The sequence below is a fragment of the Mus musculus genome, chromosome 9 (genome assembly GCF_000001635.26).
Source record: "Mus musculus strain C57BL/6J chromosome 9, GRCm38.p6 C57BL/6J".
Taxonomy (NCBI): domain Eukaryota; kingdom Metazoa; phylum Chordata; class Mammalia; order Rodentia; family Muridae; genus Mus; species Mus musculus.
In genome coordinates this window covers 57,676,070-57,703,836 of record NC_000075.6, presented here as the reverse complement: position 1 = coordinate 57,703,836, position 27,767 = coordinate 57,676,070, and the positions used below count along the sequence as shown (strand labels likewise).

General features: G+C 47.7%; 2 protein-coding genes across 3 annotated transcripts, besides 17 other annotated features; one reads left to right on the top strand and one right to left on the bottom strand.

The window, feature by feature from the left end:
• Window positions 1-12: 12 nt before the first annotated feature.
• Cyp1a1 (cytochrome P450, family 1, subfamily a, polypeptide 1) lies at window positions 13-15,909 on the bottom strand. 2 transcript variants are annotated; one of them, NM_009992.4, is made up of 7 exons: window positions 15,744-15,909; window positions 2,910-3,760; window positions 2,036-2,162; window positions 1,859-1,948; window positions 1,642-1,765; window positions 1,405-1,491; window positions 13-1,267 (listed from the first exon to the last, which is right to left on the bottom strand). In NM_009992.4, the coding sequence occupies exons 2-7, from the start codon at window positions 3,744-3,746 to the stop codon at window positions 958-960; spliced, it is 1,575 nt and encodes a 524-aa protein (NP_034122.1). In that variant the 5' UTR covers window positions 3,747-3,760; window positions 15,744-15,909; the 3' UTR covers window positions 13-957. The 2 variants fall into 2 exon arrangements, with proteins under 2 accessions (NP_034122.1, NP_001129531.1); NM_001136059.2 differs by lacking the exon at window positions 15,744-15,909 and adding an exon at window positions 6,138-6,224.
• Window positions 6,164-7,865: a promoter, noted in NCBI's record as "-1642 promoter; HindIII/MboII fragment". NCBI's record gives the evidence for it as "EXISTENCE:reporter gene assay evidence [ECO:0000049][PMID:2997746]".
• Window positions 6,704-6,724: an enhancer, noted in NCBI's record as "Site A; corresponds to fragment 5, DRE5, and DRE II". NCBI's record gives its function as "TCDD-induced enhancer" and the evidence as "EXISTENCE:reporter gene assay evidence [ECO:0000049][PMID:8384216]".
• Window positions 6,706-6,724: a protein binding site, noted in NCBI's record as "DRE5". NCBI's record gives the evidence for it as "EXISTENCE:protein binding evidence [ECO:0000024][PMID:1318077]".
• Window positions 6,921-6,939: a conserved region, noted in NCBI's record as "conserved region; human/rodent conserved". NCBI's record gives the evidence for it as "COORDINATES:sequence alignment evidence [ECO:0000200][PMID:7859371]".
• Window positions 6,978-6,997: a conserved region, noted in NCBI's record as "conserved region; human/rodent conserved". NCBI's record gives the evidence for it as "COORDINATES:sequence alignment evidence [ECO:0000200][PMID:7859371]".
• Window positions 7,009-7,365: an enhancer, noted in NCBI's record as "-1141 to -784 PCR fragment". NCBI's record gives the evidence for it as "EXISTENCE:reporter gene assay evidence [ECO:0000049][PMID:11805098]".
• Window positions 7,088-7,106: an enhancer, noted in NCBI's record as "Site B; corresponds to DRE IV". NCBI's record gives its function as "TCDD-induced enhancer" and the evidence as "EXISTENCE:reporter gene assay evidence [ECO:0000049][PMID:8384216]".
• Window positions 7,110-7,128: a protein binding site, noted in NCBI's record as "DRE1; also known as fragment 1 and Site C". NCBI's record gives the evidence for it as "EXISTENCE:protein binding evidence [ECO:0000024][PMID:1318077]".
• Window positions 7,195-7,222: a protein binding site, noted in NCBI's record as "XRE". NCBI's record gives its function as "stimulates Ahr-mediated induction of promoter activity" and the evidence as "EXISTENCE:protein binding evidence [ECO:0000024][PMID:17823304]".
• Window positions 7,199-7,217: an enhancer, noted in NCBI's record as "Site D; corresponds to fragment 3, DRE3, DRE VI, and XRE1". NCBI's record gives its function as "TCDD-induced enhancer" and the evidence as "EXISTENCE:reporter gene assay evidence [ECO:0000049][PMID:8384216]".
• Window positions 7,199-7,217: a protein binding site, noted in NCBI's record as "DRE3; also known as XRE1". NCBI's record gives the evidence for it as "EXISTENCE:protein binding evidence [ECO:0000024][PMID:1318077, PMID:17823304]".
• Window positions 7,274-7,292: a protein binding site, noted in NCBI's record as "DRE2". NCBI's record gives the evidence for it as "EXISTENCE:protein binding evidence [ECO:0000024][PMID:1318077]".
• Window positions 7,275-7,294: an enhancer, noted in NCBI's record as "Site E; corresponds to fragment 2, DRE2, and DRE VII". NCBI's record gives its function as "TCDD-induced enhancer" and the evidence as "EXISTENCE:reporter gene assay evidence [ECO:0000049][PMID:8384216]".
• Window positions 7,392-7,406: a protein binding site, noted in NCBI's record as "DRE4; corresponds to fragment 4". NCBI's record gives the evidence for it as "EXISTENCE:protein binding evidence [ECO:0000024][PMID:1318077]".
• Window positions 7,419-7,436: an enhancer, noted in NCBI's record as "Site F; corresponds to DRE IX". NCBI's record gives its function as "TCDD-induced enhancer" and the evidence as "EXISTENCE:reporter gene assay evidence [ECO:0000049][PMID:8384216]".
• Window positions 15,758-15,915: an enhancer, noted in NCBI's record as "-4431 to -4274 enhancer region". NCBI's record gives the evidence for it as "EXISTENCE:reporter gene assay evidence [ECO:0000049][PMID:12372429]".
• Window positions 15,786-15,807: a transcriptional cis regulatory region, noted in NCBI's record as "E1; includes 5' TRE". NCBI's record gives its function as "important for enhancer activity" and the evidence as "EXISTENCE:site-directed mutagenesis evidence [ECO:0005528][PMID:12372429]".
• Cyp1a2 (cytochrome P450, family 1, subfamily a, polypeptide 2) lies at window positions 20,182-26,900 on the top strand. Its single transcript, NM_009993.3, has 7 exons — window positions 20,182-20,232; window positions 21,300-22,135; window positions 22,726-22,843; window positions 23,498-23,587; window positions 23,867-23,990; window positions 24,764-24,850; window positions 26,315-26,900. Exons 2-7 carry the CDS (start codon window positions 21,308-21,310, stop codon window positions 26,607-26,609), a joined length of 1,542 nt encoding a protein of 513 aa, NP_034123.1. The 5' UTR covers window positions 20,182-20,232; window positions 21,300-21,307; the 3' UTR covers window positions 26,610-26,900.
• Window positions 26,901-27,767: the final 867 nt, after the last annotated feature.

The following is a 27,767-nucleotide window of genomic DNA, read 5'->3' as shown; positions in this document are numbered from 1 at the left end:
TACACACAGTACTTCCAGGTAATATTTTTATTTAGTTCAGGTAGGGTTTTTCTATATATATTTCTGAATACTTGAGTTAGAATCTTCTTTGTTACACTAGCAAATTATCTAAATCTCTTAAGGTATAACTAATACAAATGCATAAGCAAAATACAGTCCATAATACAAAGCTCTTATGCACAAACATTTTCTAAGAAAAACATTTTATACAGTAAAGAAGAGAGACCAAGAGCTGATGCAGTAGTCTATGACTGTATCCTAGCACTTGGTAAGGTAGTAAGAACAACAACAACAAAAAGGAGTCCAAGGCCTCCTTTGGTAGCAAGTTCAGAGTCAGCCTGGGCTACACAAGACTCTGTCTCAAAAGTCATTCCTTTACTCTAGACCTGGTTTTACTGCCCAGAGAATCTCTCCCTCTGTTCTTGGGTCTTTCTAGACACAAGTCTCAACCCTTCCTGAAGAGAAACATGGACATGCAAGGACAGGAGCACCCTGTTTGTTTCTATGTAGGGTGAACAGAGGTGCCCCCCACATGCAGTGTCATAAACCATTTGGGAAGGCTGTTTAGCCTCAGCAGGTGGCAAGAGCACCTCTGTGCCAGAATTTTAAGCTGTCTTCTCCCTCCATTCTGGGCAGCTCCCACTTGTCAAAGTAACCAGACACATCCTGCTATAACCTGCAGTATTTTTCAAACCAGTTAGCCACTGGAGCACCCAGAGCACTCTTCAGGAGTTCTCTGAGGCCCAGGTATCTCCTAACCCTTTCAGATCTCCTAGTTGATGCTGAAATTGAGAAGGATCTGAGGTTCCTGTGGGCCTCTGCTGTGCCCAGTGTGTGTTCAGCATATAGAGAAACAAGTCCAAAGTAGGAGGCAGGCACAATGTCCCAGGATCTGTGTTTCTGGCTAAAGTTGAATCACAGGAACAGCCACCTGGTCTGGTGAGCATCCTGGACAGTCTAAGCCTGAAGATGCTGAGGACCAGAAGACCGCATCTGCACTTGGAAGTGTTCACAGCGGGCGTGTTTTAAAGTCAGCCCATAGGTAGGAGTCATATCCACCTTCTCCCCTGGAGACACCTTAAATTCTATTTGCTGCAGCAAGATGGCCAGGAAGAGAAAGACCTCCGATCGGCCAATGGTCTCTCCGATGCACTTTCGCTTGCCCAAACCAAAGAGAGTGACCTTCTCACTCAAGCGCTTGTCCAGAGTGCCGCTGGGGGTGAGAAACCTTTCAGGCCGGAACTCGTTTGGGTCACCCCACAGTTCCCTATATGCAGAGGGAGACAGCTGAAGTCAAAGTTCAGGGATTATAATCATCAAGCAGGTCAATCCCCAAGGAATCTGAAGCCCAGGAGAGGATGCATCCATCCCACCCAGGAGTTTTCACTGCCCCTGTCAACTTACCGGTCATGGTTAACCTGCCACTGGTTCACAAAGACACAGCACCCCTTGGGGATATAGAAGCCATTCAGACTTGTATCTCTTGTGGTGCTGGGGAAAGAGGACACGTAGTCAGGATCAGGACCACACACAGGGGAAATCCACACCCCGCCCCATGCCATATCCTTCCCACGAATCCTAATGGGCTGTGTACACTAAACTGAGATCTGGTATCAAATGTCAACGGATCTATGGTCTGACCTGTGGGGGATGGTGAAGGGGACGAAGGATGAATGCCGGAAGGTCTCCAGAATGAAGGCCTCCAGATAGGGCAGCTGAGGTCTGTCAGAAAGCCGGGGCTGCCGATCTCTGCCAATCACTGTGTCTACAGAATTCAGAGGTTCAGAAGGATTAAGGGGTTGCCAAGACTTTATCAGGGTCCTCCACTTAGAGTCTTTTGAATGGAGTCACCACCTACCTAGTTCCTCCTGGATCTTTCTCTGTACCCTAGGGTTGGTTACCAGGTACATGAGGCTCCACGAGATAGCAGTTGTGACTGTGTCAAACCCTGAACAGGATGGAACAGAGGCAGTGGTTAGGTATGCGGCAACTAGGGGCACCTGAGCACAGAAATGATACACCAAAGTACACGTACCAGCTCCAAAGAGGTCCAAAACAATCGTGATGACCTTATCATCTGACAGCTGGACATTGGCATTCTCGTCCAGCTTCCTGTCCTGACAATGCTCAATGAGGCTGTCTGTGATGTCCCGGATGTGGCCCTGGGAGACAAAGGAGACCAAGGTGAGAAATATCCCAGACCTAACCATCCATCTAGGCCTGGCCCCTCACTGTTAAAGAGATGTCATGGTGAGGCTGCTGTCCCATTTTCCCCTTGTCTCTCCAAGTCTCTTTCTACCTTAAAGAATGGATAACCCAACTCAAGTGACCCTGGAGGCACAGAGCCTGACACTGTTAGTTATTTGATGAGTTCTTTAACTTTTTTCTACCATGAAGAACTGGCCCAGGGGTCTGCAGATATGGCTCAGTGCTTAAGAGCACTGACTGCTTTTCCAAAGGAGTTCAATTCCCAGCCACCACAGGGTGGCTCACAACCATCTGTAATAGGCATTTGATGCCCTCTTCTGGTGTGTCTGAAGACAGCAACAGTGTACCCACATACATGCAATAAATAAATGAAGCTTAAGAAAGAAGGAAAGAAAGAAAGAAAGAAAGGAAGGAAGGAAGGAAGGAAAGAAAGAAAGAAAGAAAGAAAGAAAGAAAGAAAGAAAGAAAGAAAGAAAGAAAAAAAAAGAGAGGAAGGAAGGGAGAGAGAGAGAGAGAGAGAACTGGTCCAGGGCTCCTCCATTCAGTAGCTCTTGTCTTATGGATGCATAGAAGGACCAGCCAAGAAAAGTTTCGTTGACCTGCTGAGGATAGAGTACATTCTGCTACCAGTTTTAAGCTTGCCTGTGATGTTCTGGCCCTGGATCCTAACTGCTTCCCATCACCACCTGCTTCTCCCCTACCTTCTCAAATGTCCTGTAGTGCTCTTTGATTAACTTCTTCATGAAGCTGTAGAACTTATCATTCAAGTCCTTGAAGGCATCCAGGGAAGAGTTAGGCAGGTAACGGAGGACAGGAATGAAGTCAGCTGGGTATCCAGAGCCAGTAACCTCCCCAAACTCATTGCTCAGATTGACTATGCTGAGCAGCTCTTGGTCATCATGGTCATAACGTTGGCCAAAGCATATGGCACAGATGACATTGGCTACTGACACGACCAAATACTTGTAAGGGTCAAAGTGGCCAACCTCTGCCATCACCTTCTGAAGTTTGCTGACGAGATAGTTAGCCTCCTTGCTCACGTGCTCCTCCAAGTAGCAAGAGGATGCTGACGTCGGGTCCGAGGCTATGGAGAAGCTCTTCAGGGCATTCTGGGCCAGGCGCCGGCGGGCAGCCCACACGGGTCCAGAGTCTGGGTTAAAAGTCATGCTCTTGCCATTAGTGATAAGTGTGAAGCTGTAGAGGTCTGGCCGGCCCTTGAAGTCATCTCCCTGCCTCACCAGGGCCTGCTTGATGGTGTTCAGGCCGCTCAGCACCACCACAGGAGTGGAGCCGATGCGGATCTGCAGCACGTCCCCATACTGCTGACTCAGCCGTGTCAGTGACAGATGTGGGTTCTTCCCCACAGTCAGCATGTGACCAATGAAGGGCAAGCCCCAGGGCCCTGGTGGAGTCTTCAGGCCTTTGGGAACCCAGGTTCTTGTGGCTCTGACCACCCAGAATCCAAGGCAGAATACGGTGACAGCCAGGAGCAGCTCTGTGGCTGACACGAAGGCTGGAAGTCCATACATGGAAGGCATGATCTAGGTGGCTGCTGAGAGGTGAGGCCAAAAGAAAGAAGGCATCAGACTGAGGGCGAGGGTATAAATATCCTAAAGTGTCAGGGGAAAGAGAAGCCTTCCTCCTGGAGCTGTTCCCTGGGCATAGAGCAGGACAGAGCTTGTGGAGCTGCCACTGTGTGCTGCAGTTCTTTCTTACTCCACATGCACAAAGGCTGAGGTCAGGTAGACTGAGCTCTCGTGGAGAAGTCTCAGTACCCGGGAAGCTCAATGTGGTTTTGTTTTATTTTTCACACAATATATTTTAATCATATTCTACACACACACACAGCACACACACATACACACACACACACACACACACACTCTCTCTCTCATTTTATTTTCAATCTTAGTCATAAGCAGATGAAGAAGGCTGCAGTAAGATTCAGAGACAGTAAGTAACATTCTCAAAGTTATGCAGCTAGGGAATGTTGTGTAAACTTTCAACCCAAGTAGCCCACTTCTAGAGCACCTCTCTTAATTGTGTGGCTTCAGTGGCTTCCAATCTCTGTGGTTTCCACTCGTCCCAATTTACCTTGTGTCTCCTAAAATCAGTTTTACATCCACTAGGCAACATCATCCTGAACAATGTCTGTACCTAAATACAGCTTTGATTTTCCTAACACATTCCAATAAATGTGCAACTAACAAATGTCACCCGAAAAATCTCTTTGGGTCTACCCATCACCCTTGAGGAAGCCGCCATCCTATCAGGAAATCAAGAGATCATTTGTTTCTTTGGCCTCATTGCTTACTCTAGCAGCAGGGAAATCAGCTTCCAAATGGGGCATTAGCCAGGGCTCACAGCTCTTAGGGAAAGTTCCATAGAATGTACAGCTGCTATCACAGATGCCTCCTTTTGAGAACGAAAACTTTTGAGAATCTGAGTTCTCAGTTCTTTACTGTTCTTCATCTCAGGATCTAAAGAACCCCATCAACCCCAGTAGAGGACAGGAATGGGAGAGGGTACAGGAAAACCAATGCCCAAGCCACCTTCCTCTCAGGCCTAGCTCCCTAAGTTCAACGGGGCCACACTTTAAAAGCCAAGGGAGACCAGCTAGACACAGCTCCAAGTAACAGTAATCCAGGCCAAGCTTTTTGTTGTGCTCAGTTCTCATGAATGAATAGTCTGGTCCTTCCCCCTCTTTTGCTGTCATAAGAAAGCAGAAATGAAAAGGAAGATTCCTATAAGGTTAGGGCTATAAGAAAACCACTGACTGGAGTCAGGAAAACTAGGAATGGATTTGAGCTTAGTTTTGACTAAGAGGACACTTTCTCTTTAGATTTATTCTAGAAAAAGTAAGCAAATTTAACATCTGCTCCAAGGCTCTGCCCAGTCAGGAGAGTCACATTGCAGTGAAGTACAGTCCAGGTCATCCTGGACAAGTCATATTAACACTGAGACTTCAGTTACATAACTGGGAGAGAGGGTAAGACAAGCTTGCCCAATTCATCTGGGAGGGAGGCACTGGCCCATACCTTTAACCCCAGCACTTAGGAGACAGAGGCAGGAGGAACTCTTGAGTTTGAGGCCAGCCTGGTCTACAGAGTGAGTTCCAGGACAGCCAGGGCTACACAGAGAAACCCTGTCTCAAAAAAACAAAACAAGCCAACAAGAAAGATTGCTTAATTCAGAGGGTACAGATCCTAGGAAGAGAAGATCTGAAGCACATACGATAGGAAGATGTACAATTCCCAAATACTACAGTCAGCTTGAAGCAGAGGGGCTTCCTGGAGGGGCTGAAAACACACTTCATAATTGGTGTCCCTAAGGAACCCTAACCTTTGGAAGGTGGAAGGGCCGAGGGAAATGTAACTGGTGTTTCCAGTTCCCTGAAGCTCTCAGTTTATGGAGCTGATGGTATCCCAGCAAGGATAGAAGAGACAGTCAGTGGGGTAGGGAGCCTCTCTAGCCTAGGTCAGAAACAGCTCTGACATGCTGCCCTTTGGGAGGGTAGAGGCTATTGGGGGTAGTTTTTAAATAAGACAGAGAACACCAGAAAAGCTCAGTGCATCTTCACTGTCCACCCTACACATCCAGAGAGGAGCCCTCACCCCCACTGGCAGTCCTGAGGAAGGGGCTAAAGGTGCAGGGAAGACGCCCTAGGAGGTCAGTGAGGAGGGGGAGGGGCCTGAAGTGGAAGGGTATCTCATTTCTATCTAAATAGCTGATACCTCTGGCCTCAGTTTCTCCCTTAAGGAATTTACCTGGTCACTAAATAAATAAATAAATAAATAAATAAAAGTGTAGTTCCCTGTTTTGAAGGAGCTACCCAGTAACTCTTCACCAAAAATTTCCTTTTCTTGGGAGGGAGGGAGGGAGGGAGGGAGGGAGGGAGGGGCAATCCAGGAGCCCCCCCAAGCACTCACCTTGGGCTGTAAGGAGGGACTGAAGTGAAGAGTGTTCTCTAGGACCCTAGGGAGGATCGGGGAAGCTCCAAGAACTACCACCTTCAGGGTTAGGGTGAAGGCACCACCACCTTTATAGGACTCTGTGTCTGTTGGCCACGCCTCCTTATCTGAGCCCAGTGGTGGGACCGAGGGAGGGACAGCCTTAGGGAGTGCTCTAGGCAGGGGGGAGGGGGGAGATAGGCAAGAAGCCATACCGGATACCTGATGTAGGTACAGGCACAAAAAAACATAAGAAAAGAAAAAGAATAAAGGTTGGGGTCACCACCCCCCACACTTTCAAGGTGCTCCATGGACAGTGCATAATCCCACTGAGGGAGGGGTTTGAGGAAAAATTCTGGGGTAACCTAAAAAGTAAGTACTGGGGCCTCCATTCCGGGTCATAGGGATTCCTTTTCACTATTTTTGCACCCCTGAAACATTCAGTGTGTAAGATCCTCTTGCCTACTACAAGCCAATGGGTGCCCGGGAAAGGCTGGTAGAGGGAGAACAGCTGGGTGGTGACTTTGCTTCCCTGGATTACTGAGTCCAAGCTCGCGTGAGAAGCGCAACGACCCCAGCCCAGAGGTCACAGGACAGGAAGGCCAGTGGCGCCATTGGACTGACTCTGTGCCCCACAAATTGGGTATCGGCCGAAGTTCGCGCTGCTTCATCTAGAGGGTGGGGATGGATGGCAGGCTTGCAGATCTCACCTCTAAGGGTCACCTTAGGCAAGCTGCAAGCCCGGGAGTCCCCGCTTGCAGCTCCCTGTAGGCTCCCGGGGCTTGCTAGTGTTGTGCATACATACTGAAGCAGGCAACACAGAGAAGTCGGGCGGCGGGTGCAGAGCTATCTAAGTATGGTGGAGGAAAGGGTGGAGGAAGGATCCACGCGAGACAGCAGGAGGGGGTCTGGGGCTACAAAGGGTGATGCTTGGCACGCACACAGGTTCCTGAGGCTAGCGTGCGTAAGCCTGCTCCATCCTCTGGGGGCAGAGGTCGGGCTGCCTGTCTCCGCCCCACCTGGCTGGGGACAAGGTGCCCCGGAGTTGCGTGAGAAGAGCCTGGAGGCCCGCGCAGCCACCCAGCTACCCAACTCACAACCGGGCGCGGGTCCCAGTGCTGTCACGCTAGCTGGGGGAGGGGAACCGTGGGTGAGGCTCTTAAAGGGCCAGCTCTCCTGGGGCGTTGGGGTGGGGTTTAAGAGATAGAAATAGTCTATGCTTTGCAAGGGCGCGACAAGACAGCGCCAGCGGTGCAAAGGGCCGGGTTTGCGTGCGATGCTCGGCTTCTGCCTGAGAGCAAAGGCCTGAACAGCGTGTGTCCACATTTTTAGTGGCAGGACACGCAGCACCACCCGGCACGCCTAGCTGGCTGTTTTGCAGGTGCTCTCTGGCCCTGAAGGGTGCTCCCAGAGTGAGATTAGTGTAAGAAGAACATCTGAACTTGGCGTGTCTAACTCAACCTGTTCCTAACTAACACCTTCACCTGCCCTCCCCTGTGAGCTCCCGAGCCCAGAAAGAACATTGATATCTGCTCTGTGACCAAGACCAGGAAAAAAAAACAACACTTCATCCACCCCCTCACCTCCCACTCTAGTTACATGCCGCCCTCATGCATTGTGCAAATATTCGCCAAGCTCCTACTATGCTGGATGCTGGTGATTGATGCAGAGGTGAAAAGGATTAACAATACTCCTTTGACGAAGCTTACCCGCTGCTATGGGGGAAACAGGTGATAAGTAACAAAACACAGAGACAGGCATAGTACAAAAAGAGCACTAGAAAGATAAATGATATGCAGGGGACAGTTTACAACTGCAAATGAGGTGGCCAGGGGAGTGCTCTCTGAGATAGCACTGAACAGAGGCAAGAGTGTCCAGTCAAGCCTCCCAGGTATCTCCCTGGAGGATGTTCCTGGTAAGAGGACCCACCTCATAGGCACAGTGTTTCCAGATGTTCTAGTTATGTGTAGAGGTTGTGGTAAGGGGGTGGTGTTCTCCAGACATGTCTACCTATTCAAGAAGTATCCCACCGAGGAAAATGAGAGTCAGTAGTGAGGATGTTGTCTAGCCTGAGCTAACCTCAGGCTTCTGTGCTGGAGGTAGACTGGAGGGCAGGAACACTTCTGTCCATTTTGACATGGGTGAAGTCCTACGTCCACACTCTCATCCAGACCCCTATTGATCCCCAGAGAATGGATTCCCCTTTGCTTTTTGGTTCTTTCAACTTCTTCTTCCCCACTGTGCCTCTCAGAATGTGAAATCCTTTCTGTCACCATGTTTGCTGAAATCCCTTAGGTATCTGAAGATAGGAAACAGAGCCTCTTGCAGAATCTACCAGGTCTGCCCATCGAGGGATCTAGTAGTTTCAGTTCTGAGTCTAAATAAAACATGGCTTCCCCCTTGTATTCCTTCCTGGATCCTCGTCACAGCAAGTTAGATTTCTTTTGGTGTCACTCTTCCTCTGTTTTCCATTGTCCCAACCGCTGACTTAGCTCCAGAGAATGAAGCATACAGGAGGTGAGGCGGGCCTTCTCAACATCTTTGCAGCCATTCTCAGGACACCCGACCCTTACAGTCTCCCTCTTCTTCCTCTATGTCCCAGAACAGAAAATATGCATGTGGAAAATTAATCAGATATACATGCCCCTATGAGATAGAAATGATTGTCAAACCGCATTATAGGTGGGGTACACAGAAGCAGAAGTATTGAGCTCCAACTATGCAATGATAAGAGTTAGGTGAGAAGGGTTGGGCATGATGGTACATAGCTATAACTCTGAAGCAAGAGGATTTTCATGAGTTCAAGGTCAGCCTAGACTACATAGTAACAGTGGACTAGCCAGGATTGCACAGCAGATATAGCAAAAACCAGAAAATAAAATAAAATACAATTTTAAAAAGGGAGGAAGAAGAGGACAAGGAAGAGAGAGAGGGAGAGGAAATAAAGTGGGTATCAGAACAAGCAAGCCACATAGGAGGTGAGGTGGGCCTTCTCAGCATCTTTATAGTCAGCCATTCCACTCACTGCATCTCTGGACATGATACCCAAGTTGGAGCAAGAATCAGAGAATTGAAAGATCTTGTATAGAAATAACTCCCGGCCAAGCAGTAAAAGCACTACTGTGTGTAGATCCCTCTACAGTCACTCTTCCTCCTGTTTCCATTGTCCCTACCAATGCCTTAGCTCCAGGGAGTGGAGGAAATCTGTATTTTACTGCCAGCCGGAAGGCCCAGCTCTGAGGCTTGCAGCCAGGAATGCAGGAAGCCCTACTGTTTTGCTCATGTTCTTTACCAAAAACTTTATTAGCTAATAAAGCCAGTTCCTCTCTTTCTTATCTGCTGGAGAGATGGATCCCAGAAAGGAAAGGCCCAGTGACCTCTGACAAATGAAATCTGAGCCTAAGACCTTGACCTCTTGCTTCCAGGCAATGGTTCTACCAGCTAAGGAAAGCCCTGGGCAACAGGCTCAGGCTTTAAGCAAAGGCCTTTATTTCCCCCAGGCCTTGCGCACTGGGGTTATGGGTCTTATACTCACTATCACCAAGACTTGTCTGGGCTAAGGGTCACAATGGAAGGAATGGGCCTCACTAATTGATGGGCAGAAAGTTTGGAGACCTTGACACAGAGCTAAACACCCAACTAAGGCCAAAGTTTATAAGCCTATGCGTGAGAAGCTCTTTGGCTTCCCTAGTAACTGATACCAGGAGCACATTAGGAGGGGAGAGGGCTTTGGGCTGGAGGGAGACAGAGAGCTTGCTAGTCAACCTGGCAGAGAAAGAGCTGGGGGTTTTTGGTCAGTACTGTTGAGGGCTAGATAGTGGAAGCCAGGAAACAAGCAATACCCTACAAAAATCCCCTTCTCCACAAGGAAGGCAGAAGCCACACCCTAAAGAGAGCCTGAGGAGAGTCCAGAGATGTTACCAAATCCAGAGGAAACTGAGGCAGACTCTGGAGAGCTTAGAATAAATGTGAGGAACTTGGGGGAAGATATTGCTGGCATGGTGGGAGACATTGTAGTCTAAAGAGTGAGAAGAAGCCAAATCACTAAGACACAATGATTTTGGTTCCATGAAAAGAAGGAGGAGGAGGAAGAGGAGGAACAGTAGGAAGAGGAAGAAGAAGAGGAGGAGAAGGAAAAGGAGGAGGAGAAGGAAAAGGAGGAGGAGAAGGAAAAGGAGGAGGAGGAAGAAGAAGAGAGGAAAAGAGGAGGAGAAAGAAAAGGAGGAGGAGAAGAAGAAGAGGAGGAGGAGGAGGAGGAGGAGGAGGAGGAGGAGGAGGAGGAGGAAAATGTCCAAAGAAGGATAACCCTAGAGGAGGTGGCTTGGAGTCACAGGCTGGAGGAGTTGGTTGAGTGGAGGAATGGAGGTGCCTTATCACCAGTGCTTCACGATGGTGAGGTACAAACAAGCATCTTTAATGGAAAACAATGTACTTTCTTGAGTGCGGGGGAGTGGCTGGAAGGAGGGGTTGTGTATTCTGGGTAATGGGCACAACACATGACAATGCAGAGGCAGCAGCTGGAGGAATCTGTGACGTCTCCTCTGGCAGGTGGGAAAGTTACACTAAGTGGAAGACCGTGTGGGAAGACAGGATCACACGCTGAGGTGGGGAAACTTGTTTTAAATGCCATGAGAAGTTAACAAGCAGCTCTGAGGGGAATCTAGCATGCAGTTTTACAAAGGTCACTTAGGTAGAAGCATGGAGCACTCATTGGAGAGCCGTGAATCTCAATCACACTTGAAATTCAGGAGAATAAAATGTTCAATATGTCAGTTCTGCTAGCACACTTCACAGCTGTACCAGTCAGAGAGCAGAAATAGAAAACCCTTTTGGGGGGCAGGAAGGATAGCCTGACAATCTTAGTTTAATCCCCAAGACAGTCTCATGTAGCTCAAGATGGCTTGACACCCCCTATGTAACCAAAGATGACCTTGAACGGTGGGTCCTGCCTCCATCTCTCAAGCTTTGGGGTAACAGGCTTACGTGTGGTTTTATGCAGTGCTGGAGACAGAACCTTCATGCCCACCAGGCAAACTCTCTACCTAGTGAGCTATATCCACAGCCCTAAATAAAAATTTTGAGTGGCACAACCTCTAGTTCCTCTAGTTCTTCACTCACAGTAACTCTCTGATTTGCTCTCTCCTCTGCCCATACCCTATATCTGGCTTAGGGTCAACCACTTACCATCTCCAGGTCTCCATTGAGTCAAGTAAGAAATGAGGCTCAGGTAGTGATAGCAGCTGACAGAGAGATGTCCTGTGTTAACTGGTAGGAGATCCTGGGCTTAGTAGATGTTCAGAAAGCACTAACTATTCTTATTCATCTATATGACCAGAGCAGTATATTCCCTAAGAAGAGCTGCCACCAAGCTCTTGTGCAGGTTCATATACCTGCTTGTGAGTACTAATTAATTTATCAAACCTTTTTCTGAGTGTGTACTGTGTACTGGTCCCAATATTAGCTAGACTCTGCAGCAGGTGTCTAATTCCTGAGCTCCTACTGCTGATGAGTGTTGGAGTCAGAAAAATCCTGGAAGCTCAAGGGTCAGAGGTCCAGTCGTGAGCAGTGGTGAATAACAATAGACCTTGTCTCATAAAAGATGGAGACTGAGAACTGAAACCCGAGCTGGACTCTGACCTATGGCGAAGGCATGCCCACATTCATGCACATGAATACTCATGCAGCATACACACAAAAAACACTTCTAAATAAATTTTAGAAATGCATTTTAAAGGCCAGGAATGGTGGCATATACCTGTAACCCAAACACTGAGGGGGAGGAGACAGATGGATCCTTGAAGCTCACTGCCATCCCATTTAGCCAAACCACTGACTTTCAGGGTCACTGAGAGACTCCCTCAGAAAATAAAGGTAGGGCCAGGTGCACACCTTTAGACCCAGTACTCAGAAGGTGGAAACAGAGAGATCTCCATGACTTGGATGACAGCCAGGACTGCATAGTAACACCTTTTCTCCAAAACAACAACAACAATAATAACAAAACCCAAGAAACAACTATTCCTTGGCTGGAAGCCTCAGCATTAATTGCCACGTGGCAGCTCACACCCATCTGAAGCTCCAGTTCCAGGGAATCTGATGGCCTCTGCAGGCCTCCATGCACACCGGGCACACATGTGGTACACATACATACATGCAAGCAAAACATCCATATGCATAAAATAAAATGTAAAGGTCTGAAGGATTGTTCAATAGCTCAGAGCACTAGTTATTCTTCCAGAGGGCCCAGGTTCAATTCCCAGCACCTACATGAAGGCTCTAAATCAGCAATAATTCTAGTCCCAGGGGATCTAAAATCCTCTCTGGTCTCCAGACATATATGCAGGCAAAATACTCATACATATTGTACTGGCTGGGTTTGTGTGTCAACTTGACACAAGCTAGAGTCCCAGTTGAGGAAATGCCTCCCTGAGATCCAGCTGTAGCACATTTCCCCAATGTGGTCAATGGGGGGAGGCCACAGGCCAGTGTACGTGGTGCCAACCCTGGGCTGGTGGTCCTGGGTTCTATAAGAAAGCAAGCTGACCAAGCCAGAGGAGCAAACCAGTAAGCAGCACCCTCCATGGCCTCTACATCAGCTCCTGCCTCCAGGTTCCAGCCCTGCTTGAGTTCCTGTCTTGACTTCCTCCAATGATGGATTGTAATCAGGAAGTGTAAGCCAAATAAACCCTTTCCTACCAAACTTGCTTTTCAGTCATGGTGTTTCATCACAGCAATTAAACCCTGACTAAGACACACATAAAATAAAAATTTTCAATATTTGAAAAAAATTTTAAATAATAAAGATTGCTAGATGTGATAGGCCACACTTTAATCTCAGCACTTGAGAGTTAGAGGTAGTTGAATCTCTGTGGGTTCGAGTCTAGCCTAGACTACATAGTGAGTCCAGGATACCCAGGACTATGTAGAGAGACCGTGTCTCAACATGGTGGAGCCAGGCATAGTGGCATACACCTTTAATCCCAGTATTTAGAAGAAAGAAGCAGACAGATCTGTTCATTAAGGCCAACCTGGTCTATATGGCAACTTTTGGGCCAGCCAGAGATATGCAGTGAGACTCTCAAAAGCTAAATAAAATTAATGTGTAAAAGTTGGGGCTAGGGACTGGAGAAATGGCTCAACAGTTAAGAGCACTAACTGCTCTTCCATCCTGAGTTCAATTCCCAGAAACCCCATGGTGGCTCACAACCATCTGTAAAGGGATCTGATGCCCTCTTCTGATGTGTCTGATGAGAGTGACAGTACACTCATATACATAAAATAAATAAATAAATCTTCTAAAAAAATTTTGTGGCTAGAGAGATGTCTCAGCAGTTAGAGAGTGTTTACTGCTCTTGCTGAGGACCCAAGTTCAGTTTCCAGGGCCCACATGAATGTCACAGGATTCTGCAACTCCAGTTCCAGGGGATATGGACTCTGAGAGTTCCTGAATGCAATGTGGTGTGCACACACTCGTGCCAGCAAGTGCATATAACACAACATAAATAATAAAGGAAGATATTTTTCAAAAGCCAGACCAAGTTAAGCCATACAATTAGAAGTCAACATTGTAGCTACTTTGGGGGGCAAGGGGGACACGCAGGGGATTCTGGGGTCTGGTGACATTCTACCTTCTGACCTAGAAGTCACCAGGTCAGGTTGTCAGGTTTGAAAAGATGCACTGAAGCCAGGCATTAGAGCTATGTGCCTATAATTCCAGTATTCGTGGGCCCCAGGCAGGAGGCTCTTACGTTCTAGGCTAGCCTGGACTAGATTGTAGAGAGCAAAGTAAGCCCCGAGTGAGTAAAGTCCTGAGTGAAAGTGTGATATCGACGTAGTGCAGCCGTGCCGAGCACCCCAGAGCCTCAGGCCCATGGGGAACACGGCAAAGCCTTCTCCCCTGAGCTGAGACTCAGAGGCAAAGCCTTTTCTTCTATCTGTGTGTAGATATTGTTAGTGTGTGCAAAAAATGTCCATCACAGCTTTCTCCCTCTAGATATTTACAGTATGAAGACTCCTCCCCTACAGAAACTACTAGTACTGAGATTAGCTAAACCTGTCTCCTTGATCTAGCTGTGTACCATATACTCCAACTCCTTGTTTATCTCTACATGATAACCCCACGTCCTTGTTCAGCTACTGCAAAATCCCACCTCTCCATTCAACTCTATATAGTGAACACACTGAACTTCTAGGGTACTCCAGTTTCTCCATTTGAGAGCCCAACTCTCCTGTGCTTGCTCTCTCTGTATCTCTCTGTCTCTGTCTCTCTGTCTCTGTCTCTCTCTCTCCCTCCCTCCCTCCCATCCTTCCTCCTCTCTCTGTTTGTCTCCCCCTCCCCCACATCCCCTGTGTGTGTGCATGTGTGTATGTGCGTGTGTGCCTGTCTGTGTGCTGTCTTCTGTCTGTCTTTTCTTCACTCCCTTGCTTCCCCAGTCATATTCAAAATCCTGGAGTTATACATGGACACTGCATTATATATAGCGAGACTGTCTCAAAGCAAAACAAAATAAAACAATTCACTGAGCTAGCTATGATATGTGCACTTTCCTTTATTGTAGAATTTTGGTTTTGAGACATATTCTCATGTAGCCCAGGCTGGTCTCTAACTCCATATGTATCTAGAAATGATCTTGAACTTCTAATCTTCCTGGATGCCCCTCCCAAGTGCTAGGCTTATAGGCATGTGTCACCATGTTCAGTTGACAAAATGCTAAGAATCAAACCAGGTCCTGGTGCATGGTGAGTAAGTTTTCTACCAACTGAGCTACATCCCTGCCCTCTGGTAGTTTACTTTTAAAAAACAAAAGCTATCTGTCATAGATAAGTGTCCAAATATTTATATATGCCCCCCACTTCCTGGGTGTAGCCTGTGCTCAGTGACTTCTTTCAAAGGATGCCGAACGGAAAGAGGGGAGATGACTTAAAATGGATGAAATTACTTCTCAGCCTAACACTGTTTATTCTGGAGAGACTTGCCAGGCTCTGTTCAGCCAACCAAAGTCACAAAGACACTGCTTAGTCACATTAGAATCATTTTACCTTTCAGATCCTTTTACCAACAACCCCCAACCACAGGCTTGCAGGAAGAAAACCCCAGACCAATTCTAGCAGAGAGATATACTGTAAACACTTGGCCCCGGCTCCTGAGAATTAACAAAATCATCAAAACCAAGGATAGCCAGAGAAGCCTGCCACAGCCAAGAGTCTAAAGATCACCTGGAATCAATCCCAAAGAGGATCCTGAAACAAATAAGAACATTAAATAAAAATGAATGACATCTAGGAGCTGGACAGATGGCTCAGTGGTTAAGAGCACTGGCTGCTCTTCTAAAGGACCCTAGTTCCTCAGCCCCACCCACATCTTGGCTCATTACTGCCTATAATTCCAGTCTCAAGGGAATTTGATGCCCCCTTCTGGCCCCCGTGGGTGCTGCACCCATGTGATCCACAAACATGCATGAAGGCAAAACATTCACACATGCTTATAATAAGATAATTTTTGTTTGTTTAACTTTGTATTGGTTCTTTATGAATTTCACATCATGCACCCCAGTCCCACCCATCCCCTGGTTCCCTTGTACTCACCCTATGCCCTTCCACTTCCTCCCAAAAGAAAACAAAATCTTGTGGAAGTTGTAGTGAGTCATTGATCTGGTTCAAGGCCTCTGGCTTCGGCTACACTATCAGTACTGGACCTCACTGAGACTCCTCTCAGATACCCTGCTGTTGCTCTGTGTCATAGTGATTCTGCAGATTTGGACCTGTAGAAGCAGTCCCTTCATGTGCTCTGGCAGTTCATAGATGAGGTAGATGTTGGCGTGGGACAACTCAAAGTCCTGGATCTGGGTCTGGGAGGTATCTGCACTGGTCAGCCTGGCAGCTCCTGTACCTACACCACTGGGGCAAGCTCTCCAACACTGCCCTGGCTAGCTCATCCAATGCTGCAGCCAGCAAGAGGCAGAGCCAGCTCTCCCACTCTCATGACCTCAGGGCCAACTCTCCCACCTGCCATAGGTGGTGAGGAACAAGGGGCAAAGAAGGGCATCTCTCCCTCATCCATACCACTGCATGAACAATGAGTCTCAGGGCTAGATCTCCTACATTCACAACCTTGGGGCTGGCTCACCCACAACTCCAAAACCAGGGTCAGCTCTACTGTGCTCCATGGGTTCAGGGGCTGCTCTTCTGAGTACTGAATCTGGTGAGGGGCGGGGACCCCTCCAGGCTAGCTCTCCTACAATACCTAGGCAAGGGATGGGGCCAGTTAGGCACAGCCCTCAGACATCAACATGGCTCTTAGTAGCAGTTGAGACCAGGGACATCCACCTGGCTTTGGGTGGTAACAGACCTTGTTACTGCAGGGCCACTGTGGCAGCACAGGCCAGGATGTCACCATGGCTTTGGTGGCGTCACATCCGCTGTTCCTCACTACCCTTGAGTCTCCAGTTCTGCCTCCCTTCATTGTACACACATCCTTCTGCTTCTCTTTCTCTTCCATCTCCCCATTACTCACTTGCTCCATGGGGCCTCTGGATATCTGGGATTGCCTCACGAGTGGTCTCAGGAGTGCTATACCCTGCCCAGGCTAACTGCCACCAGGTGGAGATTGTCTTGGGTGTGGTTGGCCTGCATGGGCCTTCGAGGCACCAGACTGGTAGTCATCTTGGACTCATGCTCTGCCCTAGTCATGTGGCACCAGGTGGGTTGTGTAGTTTGTTGTGGTTTTTTTTTTCAAAGCACATCTGGATGTATGAAGTAACACATACCTTTAAATGTCTTTTTAAGCACATCTGTAGCTGTAGGGATATAATACACACATTTAATCCCAGCACTGTGGAGGCAGAGACAGCAGATCTCTATGAATTGGAGGCCAGCCTGGTCTACATAGTGAATTCAGATCAACCAAGGGTACATAGACAGATTTTTGTCTCATAAAAAAAATGGAGGAGAGGCATCTAAAGAGAATAAGCCATAAGCTTTACTCAATAAGAAAGAAGAAAACGAATTTGTATAAAACCTAGCCTAATTTTCAGATTGACCCTTTTAATTGATTGAGCTGAACCCAGTAAGACAGGAAATGGTGCGCCTTCCTTCCCAGCTGCCTTCAAACAGCTTTGTGAGTCTGTTGGAGTCTTCATCCTTAACACTTGCAGAAGTTAATCCTGAAGCTTAGTGTGTGTGTGTGTGTGTGTGTGTGTGTGTGTGTGTGTGTGTGTGTGTACTCTCTGTAATTCTGGAACTCCATCTGTAGACCAAGCTGGTCTTGAACTCACAAAAATCCACCTCTGCCTCCGGAGTGCCCACCACCTGGCTGCCACCACGACCGCAACCACTGACACCACCCAATATCTTAAAATTGTACTTATCTATTGTGTGTGAGACAGACAGAAAGAGAGGTAGGTCAAGAGAGTACACATTTGTTAAGATGTACATGTGCCAAGGCACACATGGAGATCAAAGGACAACTCTTCCCACCACGTGAGTCCTGGGGATCCAACTCAGGTCATCAGGTTTGGTGCAGGCACCTTTACTCACTGAGCCGTCTCAACAGTCCCAAAATGTAGGCTTTTGTTTTTAAACAGAACCAACTGAAAGAAGGTTGCAGGCATCATGAAACTTCACCCCTAAAGCACACAGCATTAATGTCCTAAGAACAAGAATATCTTCCTACATGTGGTTTCAATGAGAATGGCCCCCATAGCTCATACATTTGATTGTTTGGTCCCCAGTTAGTGGAACTGCTTGGGAAGAATTAGAAGATGTGGCCTTGTTGGAGATGTGGCCTGGAGGACGTGTGTCACTGGGGGTGGGCTTTGAGGTTTCAAAACCCCATACCAGGCCCCATCTTGATCTCTCTGTCTGTAGCCTGAGGATCAGGATTCGAAGCTCTGGGTTACTGCTCCAGCACCATGCCTGTCTGCTTTCGGCTACGATGATAATGAACTAACTCTCTGAAACTGTGACCAGACTCACAATAAATGTTTCATTTTATAAGAGTTACCTTGGTCATGGTATCTCCTTATAGAACCAGAACAGTAACTACGGTATCATGCAAGTACAACTGTATGTCATATCTGAGAAAATTGGTGTCCATTTGAGAATGTCATTTAATCTCCACATCCATGTCCAGACCAGGTCCTTGAGTCCCCAGTTATCTCTCCAAAAATGCCTTCAGTAGCTTTCAAAATTTGCTTTTTGTTAAAAATAGAATCCAATCAAGTTCACATATTGCATTTGGTTTTTTTTTAAGGGTCTTATGATGTAGCCCTGGCTATCCTGGAATTTACTACGTAGACTACGCTGACCTTGAACTCATAGAAATCCAGCTGCCTTTGCCTCCCAAATGCTGGGATTAGAGATGTGTTCCACCATACCCAACCCTGCATTTGCTTTTAATTCTTTCGTTTCTTGTTCCTGGAACTTGTCTGGTTTATTTGGATTTTTATCTCCTCCAATAGTGTTGATCAGAAGAGTCCAAGCTAATTGTCATAAAGAGCAATCCATGCTATGGATATTCTTTCTTTAAAAAAATAAATTTCTTTACTTTTATTTTATGTACATTAGTGTTTGGGTTTTTTTTGATTTTGTTTGTTTGGTTGTTGTTTGGTTGTTGTTGTTCTTTTCAAGACAGAGTTTCTCTGTGTAGCCCTGGCTGTCCTGGAACTCACTCTGTAGACCAGGCTGGCCTTGAACTCAGAAATCTGCCTGCCTCTGCCTCCCAAGCGCTGGGTGTTTTGACTGCACATATGTCTGTGTGAGGGTGTCAGGTCCCCTGGAACGGGAATTACAGACCATTGTGAGTTGGCATGTGGGTGGTGGGAATTGAACCCTCTGGAATAGCAGTCAGTGCTCTTTACCTCTCTCTCCGGCCCCCATGAGTTGTCTTTGTTGTCTTTTAATTCCTTACCATCTTCCACAGGAGGGAGAGTGCAGAGAGAGCCTCCCTTTAGAATACAAAATTCTAAAGAAAATAAAAGTTGGGAGAGGAGTTAAGACCTAATTCAGTGGTAGAGTCCTCACCAAGTATGTTTGTGGATGTAGGTTCAGGTATGCGCTCGCGCGCGTGCGCGCACGCGCGCACACACACACACACACACACACACACATGGGTGTGGGGTGTGATGAGGTAGCTACAACATACATGTCATGGTTAATCTCCAGTGTCATCTTGATGGGATTTAGGATCACCTAGAAGGTGGTCCTCAGGGCATACCTTTCCTGAAAGGTAACTAAGGAGGGAAAGCCCAGCCTGAGTGTGGGCTATACCATACCTAGGCTGCAGTCCCTGGTTAATAACAACAACAAAAGACTCTAGAACTAGCAGTCCTCTCTCTCTCTCTCTCTCTCTCTCTGTGTGTGTGTGTGTGTGTGTGTGTGTGTGTGTGTGTGTGTCTTTCCTGACTGCAGATGCCATGTGACCAGCCACTTCACATTCCTGCTGTTGCAACTCCTCTGCCACAATGGACTATACCCCAAAAGCATGAGCCAAAATAGTTCTTCCTTCCTCCCTCCCTTTCTTCCTCCCTTCTTCCTCCCTTCCTTCCTTCCTCCTTCCCTCCCTTCCTTCCTTCCCTTCCTTTTGTCAGGTAGATTGTTAATTCCAGAAAAGTCACGAGTACAATGCACCTCCCTATCTGCCTCCGTGGAGAGCATGAGCTGCCCTGGTTGGCCTGGGGGCTAGGCCCGTCCATTCTCATGGGTGGAGAAGAGGTTATATCTGTTCATCCACCTAATTTTTACACCCTGAACCCTGCCCTGTCTTTGAAAGAAGTGTATTCTTTCAAAGACATATACCTTGGCCCCTAAAATGTCATACTTTTTTATCTCCATGAATATTTATCTCCATGGACCCCAAGCCACTTCTGACCCCAAGTGAAAGGTGGAACTGAGGAGCCATGGCTTGAAGCCAAGAATTGATCCTTTCAGCTTTGTGCAGCATCCAGCTATGATATCAAGTGACCCGGGCACCTGGGCCAGTCCAGAGTGGGTGGTGTTATAAAAGGCCCCTCGTCGGAACCCAGAAGTCCTGGACTGACTCCCACAACTCTGCCAGTCTCCAGCCCCTGCCCTTCAGGTACGTCTGTGTGTCTTTCCAGATCATGAGACCTGCTGCTATTTCCTAAATGCTATTATGATGGAGAAACGGGGACCCTGTGGGAAGTGAAGGAAATCTGAGAGGTCTAAGGTTTTGCTTCTTAATTCTCAGCCCTGGACCTTTGCACCTCCGTGTGTGTGTTTATATGTATGTGTGTGTGTGTGTGTATCTCTGTCTGTCTTTCTGTCTTTCTGTCTGTCTGTCTGAACACCACAGCTTATGTGTGGAGCTCAGAGACAACTTTCAGGAATCAGTTCTTTCTTTCCACCACATCAATTCCAGGGATCAAACTCAAGTCATCAGGCTTTCAGCAAGTGCTTTTACCACTGAGCCATCTCACTAGCCCATTACCTTTAATTAAACAGTTTCAACCAGGCTTTTTCTGAGGACAGTTGCCTGGAGTAAAGAGGTAGGGAAAGAATTCCCACCTGGCATTGGACAGCCCCAGACCTAACTGTAGCCCACTTCAGCCTCTAAGCATGGAAGTAAATGAAGACTCACTTTTGGAGGAGGAATCTCTGCTGGGTGTTGTTAGAGTGTTATAGAGAAAGGAGGATATCACAGGTCATTGATATCATCCCAGGAACAGTGGCTTTCTGTCGCTTGGGCAAGGAGGCATCTTCTGTTCCTTGGGTATGTGGAGGGTACCACCAATGTGTTGGACCCTCTGGCAGAAAGTGGTACAAACACTCTGTTACTGTGGCTGTTGAGGAGCTGCTTTTAGCATCATGGTTTTGGAGTGGTCACTTGCATCCATGCCAGTCTGAGAATTGGAAACGAGAGAGGTAGACAAAACAGCCTGGGATGGAAATCAAGACACTAAAGTTGTAAATGCAAGGCTCCTTCCCAGCCCTTGGCTTTTGGGATGGGGTAAGGGCAAATCCCTGAAAGAACAAGACACAGGACAGGTATATTCACGTTTCTGATGTGTGGCTGAAAGCCAAGCACAGGATGTATGTCAGCACCTACTGAATGAGTGAATGAAAGGATAAACGGAAGGCTCAGAATCCATCCCCAACCACTCCATCTTTCCATTTCCCCTGCAGTGGTACAGATGGCGTTCTCCCAGTACATCTCCTTAGCCCCAGAGCTGCTACTGGCCACTGCCATCTTCTGTTTAGTGTTCTGGATGGTCAGAGCCTCAAGGACCCAGGTTCCCAAAGGCCTGAAGAATCCACCCGGACCCTGGGGCTTGCCCTTCATTGGGCACATGCTGACTGTGGGGAAGAACCCACACCTGTCACTGACACGGCTGAGTCAGCAGTATGGGGACGTGCTGCAGATCCGCATCGGCTCCACTCCTGTGGTGGTGCTGAGCGGCCTGAACACCATCAAGCAGGCCCTGGTGAGGCAGGGAGATGACTTCAAGGGCCGACCAGACCTCTACAGCTTCACACTTATCACTAACGGCAAGAGCATGACTTTCAACCCAGACTCTGGACCCGTGTGGGCTGCCCGCCGGCGCCTGGCCCAGGATGCCCTGAAGAGCTTCTCCATAGCCTCGGACCCGACGTCAGCATCCTCTTGCTATTTGGAGGAGCACGTGAGCAAGGAGGCTAACCATCTCGTCAGCAAGCTTCAGAAGGCGATGGCAGAGGTTGGCCACTTCGAACCAGTCAGCCAGGTGGTGGAATCGGTGGCTAACGTCATTGGTGCCATGTGCTTTGGGAAGAACTTCCCCCGGAAGAGCGAGGAGATGCTGAACATCGTGAATAACAGCAAGGACTTTGTGGAGAATGTCACCTCAGGGAATGCAGTGGACTTCTTCCCGGTCCTGCGCTACCTGCCCAACCCGGCCCTCAAGAGGTTTAAGACCTTCAATGATAACTTCGTGCTGTTTCTGCAGAAAACTGTCCAGGAGCACTACCAAGACTTCAACAAGGTGAGTCTGGGAGGCAGGCTGTAACCCACATCACCGCCAGAGAAATGCCCTCTGGAGTCCTTCTCCCAGGTACTCAGAGTGCCGTGTGCAGCGGAGAGTGCCGTGTGCAGCGGAGACCTTGGGAAGCTCTGGGCCCTTAGCAACTATGACCTTCCCTTCTTCCTTACAGCTCGCCTCTGGGGACTGTTCCAAACCCCAAAAGTGGAGGCATGTGATGGAGCCTTGGCGAGCTTTGCAATGGGGGTGGGGGTGGGGTTCACTAAGTTAAAGGCAATTTATTGTTCTGCAGGAAAATGAACCCTACAGAGGCTACGTAAGCTCCAGCTTCGTGTCACTTTTCTTCCCTGTGTTCACCCTACCTCTTCCTCCTCTGAAACCTGAGCCCTGGGGTTATGGGAAAGAAGGGTCAGGGGTACATGAAATGACTACACTCTATTTAGGGCTGATGCTAGTTCAAAAATCTGAGCTCTAGCCCAGGGCCTGGAGACCAAGGCAGTTCCCAGGCCCCCGGGACATATCAAATGGGATGGGTAAGGTTGGGCATTTGGCCCTGGAAGTGCCAAAGTTACCCTGAACTTATGTCCTCCTAGAACAGTATCCAAGACATCACAAGTGCCCTGTTCAAGCACAGCGAGAACTACAAAGACAATGGCGGTCTCATCCCCGAGGAGAAGATTGTCAACATTGTCAATGACATCTTTGGAGCTGGTAGGAGCCACCTTTCTGCCCCTCCATCCACCAATTGCTATTCACCCATATACAACCTCATCAACCACATCAGGTGACACACAACAGACTCCTGCCCTAAGATCAAGGTGTGACCTCATGCTGTGCCACCAACTCCTAGAAGTAACTCAACTAAGTCCCTCTCCTTTGGAGGTCTGGGTTTACCCACAGGGAAAGAGTAAGAGTTCTATAACTACAAGTCCAGACTTATAATCCCAGCTGCTGACTAGAAGCAAGTGTCTATTGGGTTTTGTTTGTTTTGGTTTCTGATTTGGTTGGTTTTGACTTATTACATTTGAGACTAGGTTTCACCTCTAAATCCCAGGCTGGCCTCAAACTTACGACAGTTCTCCTGCCTCTGACTCTGTAGTGTTGGGATTCTAGATATAAGCCATCATGCTCAGCTTTTAAGATTCTGCTGAGGACTCACTCAGTCCTTCCCTCAGGGTAGACAGGATGGGAGCCAGAGAGAGAGAGACAGAGAGACAGAGACAGAGAGAGACAGAGAGACAGAGAGACAGAGACAGAGACACTTATGCTAGTGCTTGCTTGGTAAAAACAAACAAACAAAAAAACCCAAAGAGTTTTCCTTCTGTCCATTTTCTCTTCCCCTTCACCCTCCCCCCTGCTGCCCAGGCTTTGACACAGTCACCACAGCCATCACCTGGAGCATTTTGCTACTTGTGACATGGCCTAACGTGCAGAGGAAGATCCATGAGGAGCTGGGTACGTACTGTTCCCAACCCTAGAGTCAGAGAAGCCTTGAAGCTCTGGGTCACTTGACCCACAAATACATAAATACATGTTTATGTGCCCACTATGAGTAAGCCCTAGGCATATGGCATGCCCCACTTATCCAAATGCATTGTTGGGTCGGGGGGGACTGTGGGGAGTCTCAGAAACGCGAGTAAACAGTACAACATAGACAGAGTGATATTAGTACAACAGGGACCCAAGTGCATGCAGCAGACAGAACATCCCATGAGGTCTGCTCGTGCTTTACAGACACGGTGGTTGGCAGGGATCGGCAACCACGGCTTTCTGACCGTCCCCAGCTGCCATATCTAGAGGCCTTCATCCTGGAGATCTACCGATACACATCCTTTGTCCCCTTCACCATCCCCCACAGGTAATGACCCTGTTCTGTGCCCCTCAAGTTTTCATACTTCCCTCTACCCAACTTCCCAGCTCTGGCCCCAAATCAGGATCCATCTCATTCCTGAAGTGTGTCCTTAGCTCCTGATCTCAGTTTCTGGTCTAACCCATCCAGTCCAGTCCCCCCATGGCCCCAGCTGTCACTCACTCACCTCCACTTGTATTTACTCCCTATGGACATCTTCTTCAGCCAGGCCCTCCTCACTGTCCCTCACAAGGGTAATCCAGCCACCTGCCAACTTGGCTTAAGCTTGACCTTCTGCCCGGAAAGACTTCTAACCAATTATCTGCCTCCCAAATTCTACTCTAGCCCAATACCAGTCCTGACTCGTGTACTCTTCCATGTGAGCTCCTTTGGGCTCACTAATCCTCTGAGGATTTGTAGAACTTTCAGGCCCATGTTCCCTGATTGTAAGAGCAAACATTTAGCTCAGCTCACACTCAAGTCTAGTTGTTTCTTATACAAAAGGCTGCAGATTCTTCGGGGCAAGCCCCACCCCTGATTTCTTAGGTTCAGACTGCCCCAGTGCACCTCTGAGCACAAAGACGGTCTACTAAACAAATGTCCAAGAGCAGGATCCCAAAAAAGGAAAGGCAATTGCCCCATATTCCATGACCCTCACATATCTCCCAGTACTGGGTTTGGAGACCGTGATAGTCAGACACTGGGATGAAGTGGAGAAAGGAACAAGCCATATCTCAGCTTTTTCAAGCCCTGAGCTGGACATAGCTGTCTTCTTTCCTCAGCACAACGAGGGACACCTCACTGAATGGCTTCCACATTCCCAAGGAGCGCTGTATCTACATAAACCAGTGGCAGGTCAACCATGATGAGTGAGTACATAGCCCTCAGGGGGAAAGGGAACACTCTGCAGTAGGAAGGTTGTCCGTCTGTCCCTTCAGAAAGTGCTTATAAAAGGAATGCCTCATTGCTAGATAGTCTGTTCTAAGTGACAAAACTTAGACCCTGTTTCACAAACTTCAGTGTACAGAACTTAACTAGGTATGTGATTTGAGTGGCAAATACCTGTAATCCAGCCTACTCAGGAGGAGACTGAGGCAGGAGAATTACAATGAGTTCAAGGCCAGTGTGGGCTTCTTGATCAGTTTTAGGCTAGTATAGGTTCCATACCTGTTGAAAGAGAGAAAGGAAGGAAGGAAGGAAGGAAGGAAGGAAGGAAGGAAGGAAAGAAGGAAGGGGGAGGGATGTAGAGGGAGGAAGGGAAGGAAGAAAGGAAAGAAGGAAGAAAGGAAAGGAAGGGGAAATTAACTAGGAAGTTTCCTCATGCTCTAAGGTTCCAGTCTGATAGATAACAAGGATACCCCAAATGATTTATGGGAATCGTCTAATGACCTCCTTGAAAAAGTCCACTCTAAATTGTAGGTAGGAGATCCCTCCAAACCAGGACATACTGAATATGAGAACACCATCTGTATTTGTATTGTCAACTTTCAGTCAGAAAAATGAGCATAGGCTGAGCGTGCAGTGAGCTCCCGTGCTGCTGGGCTAGTTGGAAGGGAAGGGAGAGAGACATGTCTTCCTTCTTTCAATAGCTCACTGGTAGTGTATGTGATGTGGAAGGCCCTCACCAAAAAAAGGGGGGGAACTAAACGAATATTAAAACCACCGCTATCTTGGACCATGGAGATGGTTCATTAGGTAAGGGGTGTGCTGCCACACCTAACACCCAAAACTCAATCCCCAGGCCCCACTTACGAGAAGGCGAGAAGTGACCTTTACAAGTTGTCCTCTGTCCTCCGCATGTGCACACAAGTAAATAAATAAGAAATAAGTTAAAAATTAAAAAACAATCACAATCCACTATCTTTTTTATTCTTCTCTTATATATTATATCCCAACTGCAGTTCCCCCTCCCTCTCCTTCCCTGTCTTTCCCCCTACCTCCCCTCTTCCACAGATTCCCCTCCCCCAAAATCTACTATTTTTAAAGTTGATCATTTTAGATAGAATTTTTTTTAAATCATTAGTATGGCTGGAGGTGCAGCTCTTTGGTAGAGTGCCCACCTACCATGCCCAAGACCCTGGGTTCCATCCGAAGCACCGGGTGTGGTACCATATGCTTGAAATACCAGCACTTGGGGGGGTAGAGGCAGAAGGGTCAGAGTTTCATACAAGATGAGCCTGGGGTTACGAATGGCATTCAAGGCCAACTTTCAGTGCATGAGACCCAGTCTCAAAACTAACACAAAAGGAACACAAAGGAAAGGAAATAAACAGAAAAGTTGGTACTTTCCCCACAGAGCCCACAAGCTCAGGTCCCATCTGTTCCTCCTGCAGGAAGCAGTGGAAAGACCCCTTTGTGTTCCGCCCAGAGCGGTTTCTTACCAATAACAACTCGGCCATCGACAAGACCCAGAGCGAGAAGGTGATGCTCTTCGGCTTGGGAAAGCGCCGGTGCATTGGGGAGATCCCGGCCAAGTGGGAAGTCTTCCTCTTCTTAGCCATCCTGCTGCAGCATCTGGAGTTTAGTGTGCCACCGGGTGTGAAGGTGGACCTGACACCCAACTATGGGTTGACCATGAAGCCCGGGACCTGTGAACACGTCCAGGCATGGCCACGCTTTTCCAAGTGAAGATTGTCGAGGCATCGGTGGGGCCGTCACCCTTGTTTCTTTTCCTTTTTTAAAAAAAAAAAAAAAACAGCTTTTTTTTTTTTGAGAGATACAATTCTTTCCCCATTTAATTCATCTCCAAGCAATTTTACAATAGTGTCTATCATGTTCACCCCATAACCCATACTCATTAGGACTTATGATTTAAGATTCCTCCTACCCTGTCTTGCTTGCCGCACCTCATGCTAATCTAGTTTTTGACTCAATAGATTTGCCTACTCTGGCTGTCTCATATAAATCGAATGAATTATGGTCTGTGACTGGCTCTTTTCAGTTAACACAGTTCTTTCCAGGTTCATTTATGCTGTCGTGCAGGTTCATAGGCCTTGCTTTCTTGAATCCTGGGACTCAAAACAGGTCTCAAGTCTGTTTTCTCATAGTCATGGTGGGTACTTAGTTTACTGCTTTCTCCTCGTGCTGTTCTTCTAGGAGCTAAGTCTTTGGACACTTGAAAGGGACAGAGAGGAAGGAAAGCAGCCTGTGATGTGTAGGTAGCTCCTATGTCCTATCCTCAAGTAGAAGGTGTGACTTCTCATGGTCTTCAAATGTATTCAAGTTCACTGGACAGTGAAAATAGGGACCTGAGGGGATAACTCTGGGTAAAAGCAATTGCTGTGCAAGCATGATGACCTAAGTTCGAATCCCAAGCACCCATGTAAAACAGAGACATGACCATGCCTGCCTGCAAACCCAAAGCTATGGGGCAGAGATAAGCAGATCCCAGTAAGTTTACTAGCCACACAGCTAGCTCCAGAGTCAGTGAGAAACCCTGTCTTAGAGGAACAAGGCAGAGAATGATAGAGGAAGAAACCTCACACGCCCCTCTGGGCTCTGAATGCATGTGCATGAGTTTAGCACGCACACTCCAACATACATGTGCACATGCACACAACACAACACACACACACAACACAACACAACACACCCACACACAACACATGAAGAAAAGGTAGAAATACACTTCATAGAACAGAAGATAATTGTAAACAATACCTCTGATGAGAGGTTACTGTCAAGAGCATGTAAAGACCTTCAATAATTCAAAGATACCCCAGTTTATGGTGGACAAGGAACTAGAATCAACCGGTCTCTTAAAAAGATATACAGTTGGGGCCGGAG

Coding starts and splice junctions, on each gene's coding strand:
- Cyp1a2 (NM_009993.3), top strand. CDS start 21,308: ATGGCGTTCTCCCAGTACATCTCCTTAGCCCCAGAGCTGCTACTGGCC. Junction 22,136..22,725: donor ACTACCAAGACTTCAACAAG/GTGAGTCTGGGA, acceptor ATGTCCTCCTAG/AACAGTATCCAAGACATCAC. Junction 22,844..23,497: donor CAATGACATCTTTGGAGCTG/GTAGGAGCCACC, acceptor CCTGCTGCCCAG/GCTTTGACACAGTCACCACA.
- Cyp1a1 (NM_009992.4), bottom strand. CDS start 3,746: ATGCCTTCCATGTATGGACTTCCAGCCTTCGTGTCAGCCACAGAGCTG. Junction 2,163..2,909: donor ACTACAGGACATTTGAGAAG/GTAGGGGAGAAG, acceptor TTTGTCTCCCAG/GGCCACATCCGGGACATCAC. Junction 1,268..1,404: donor TGGCAGGTTAACCATGACCG/GTAAGTTGACAG, acceptor CTCTGCATATAG/GGAACTGTGGGGTGACCCAA.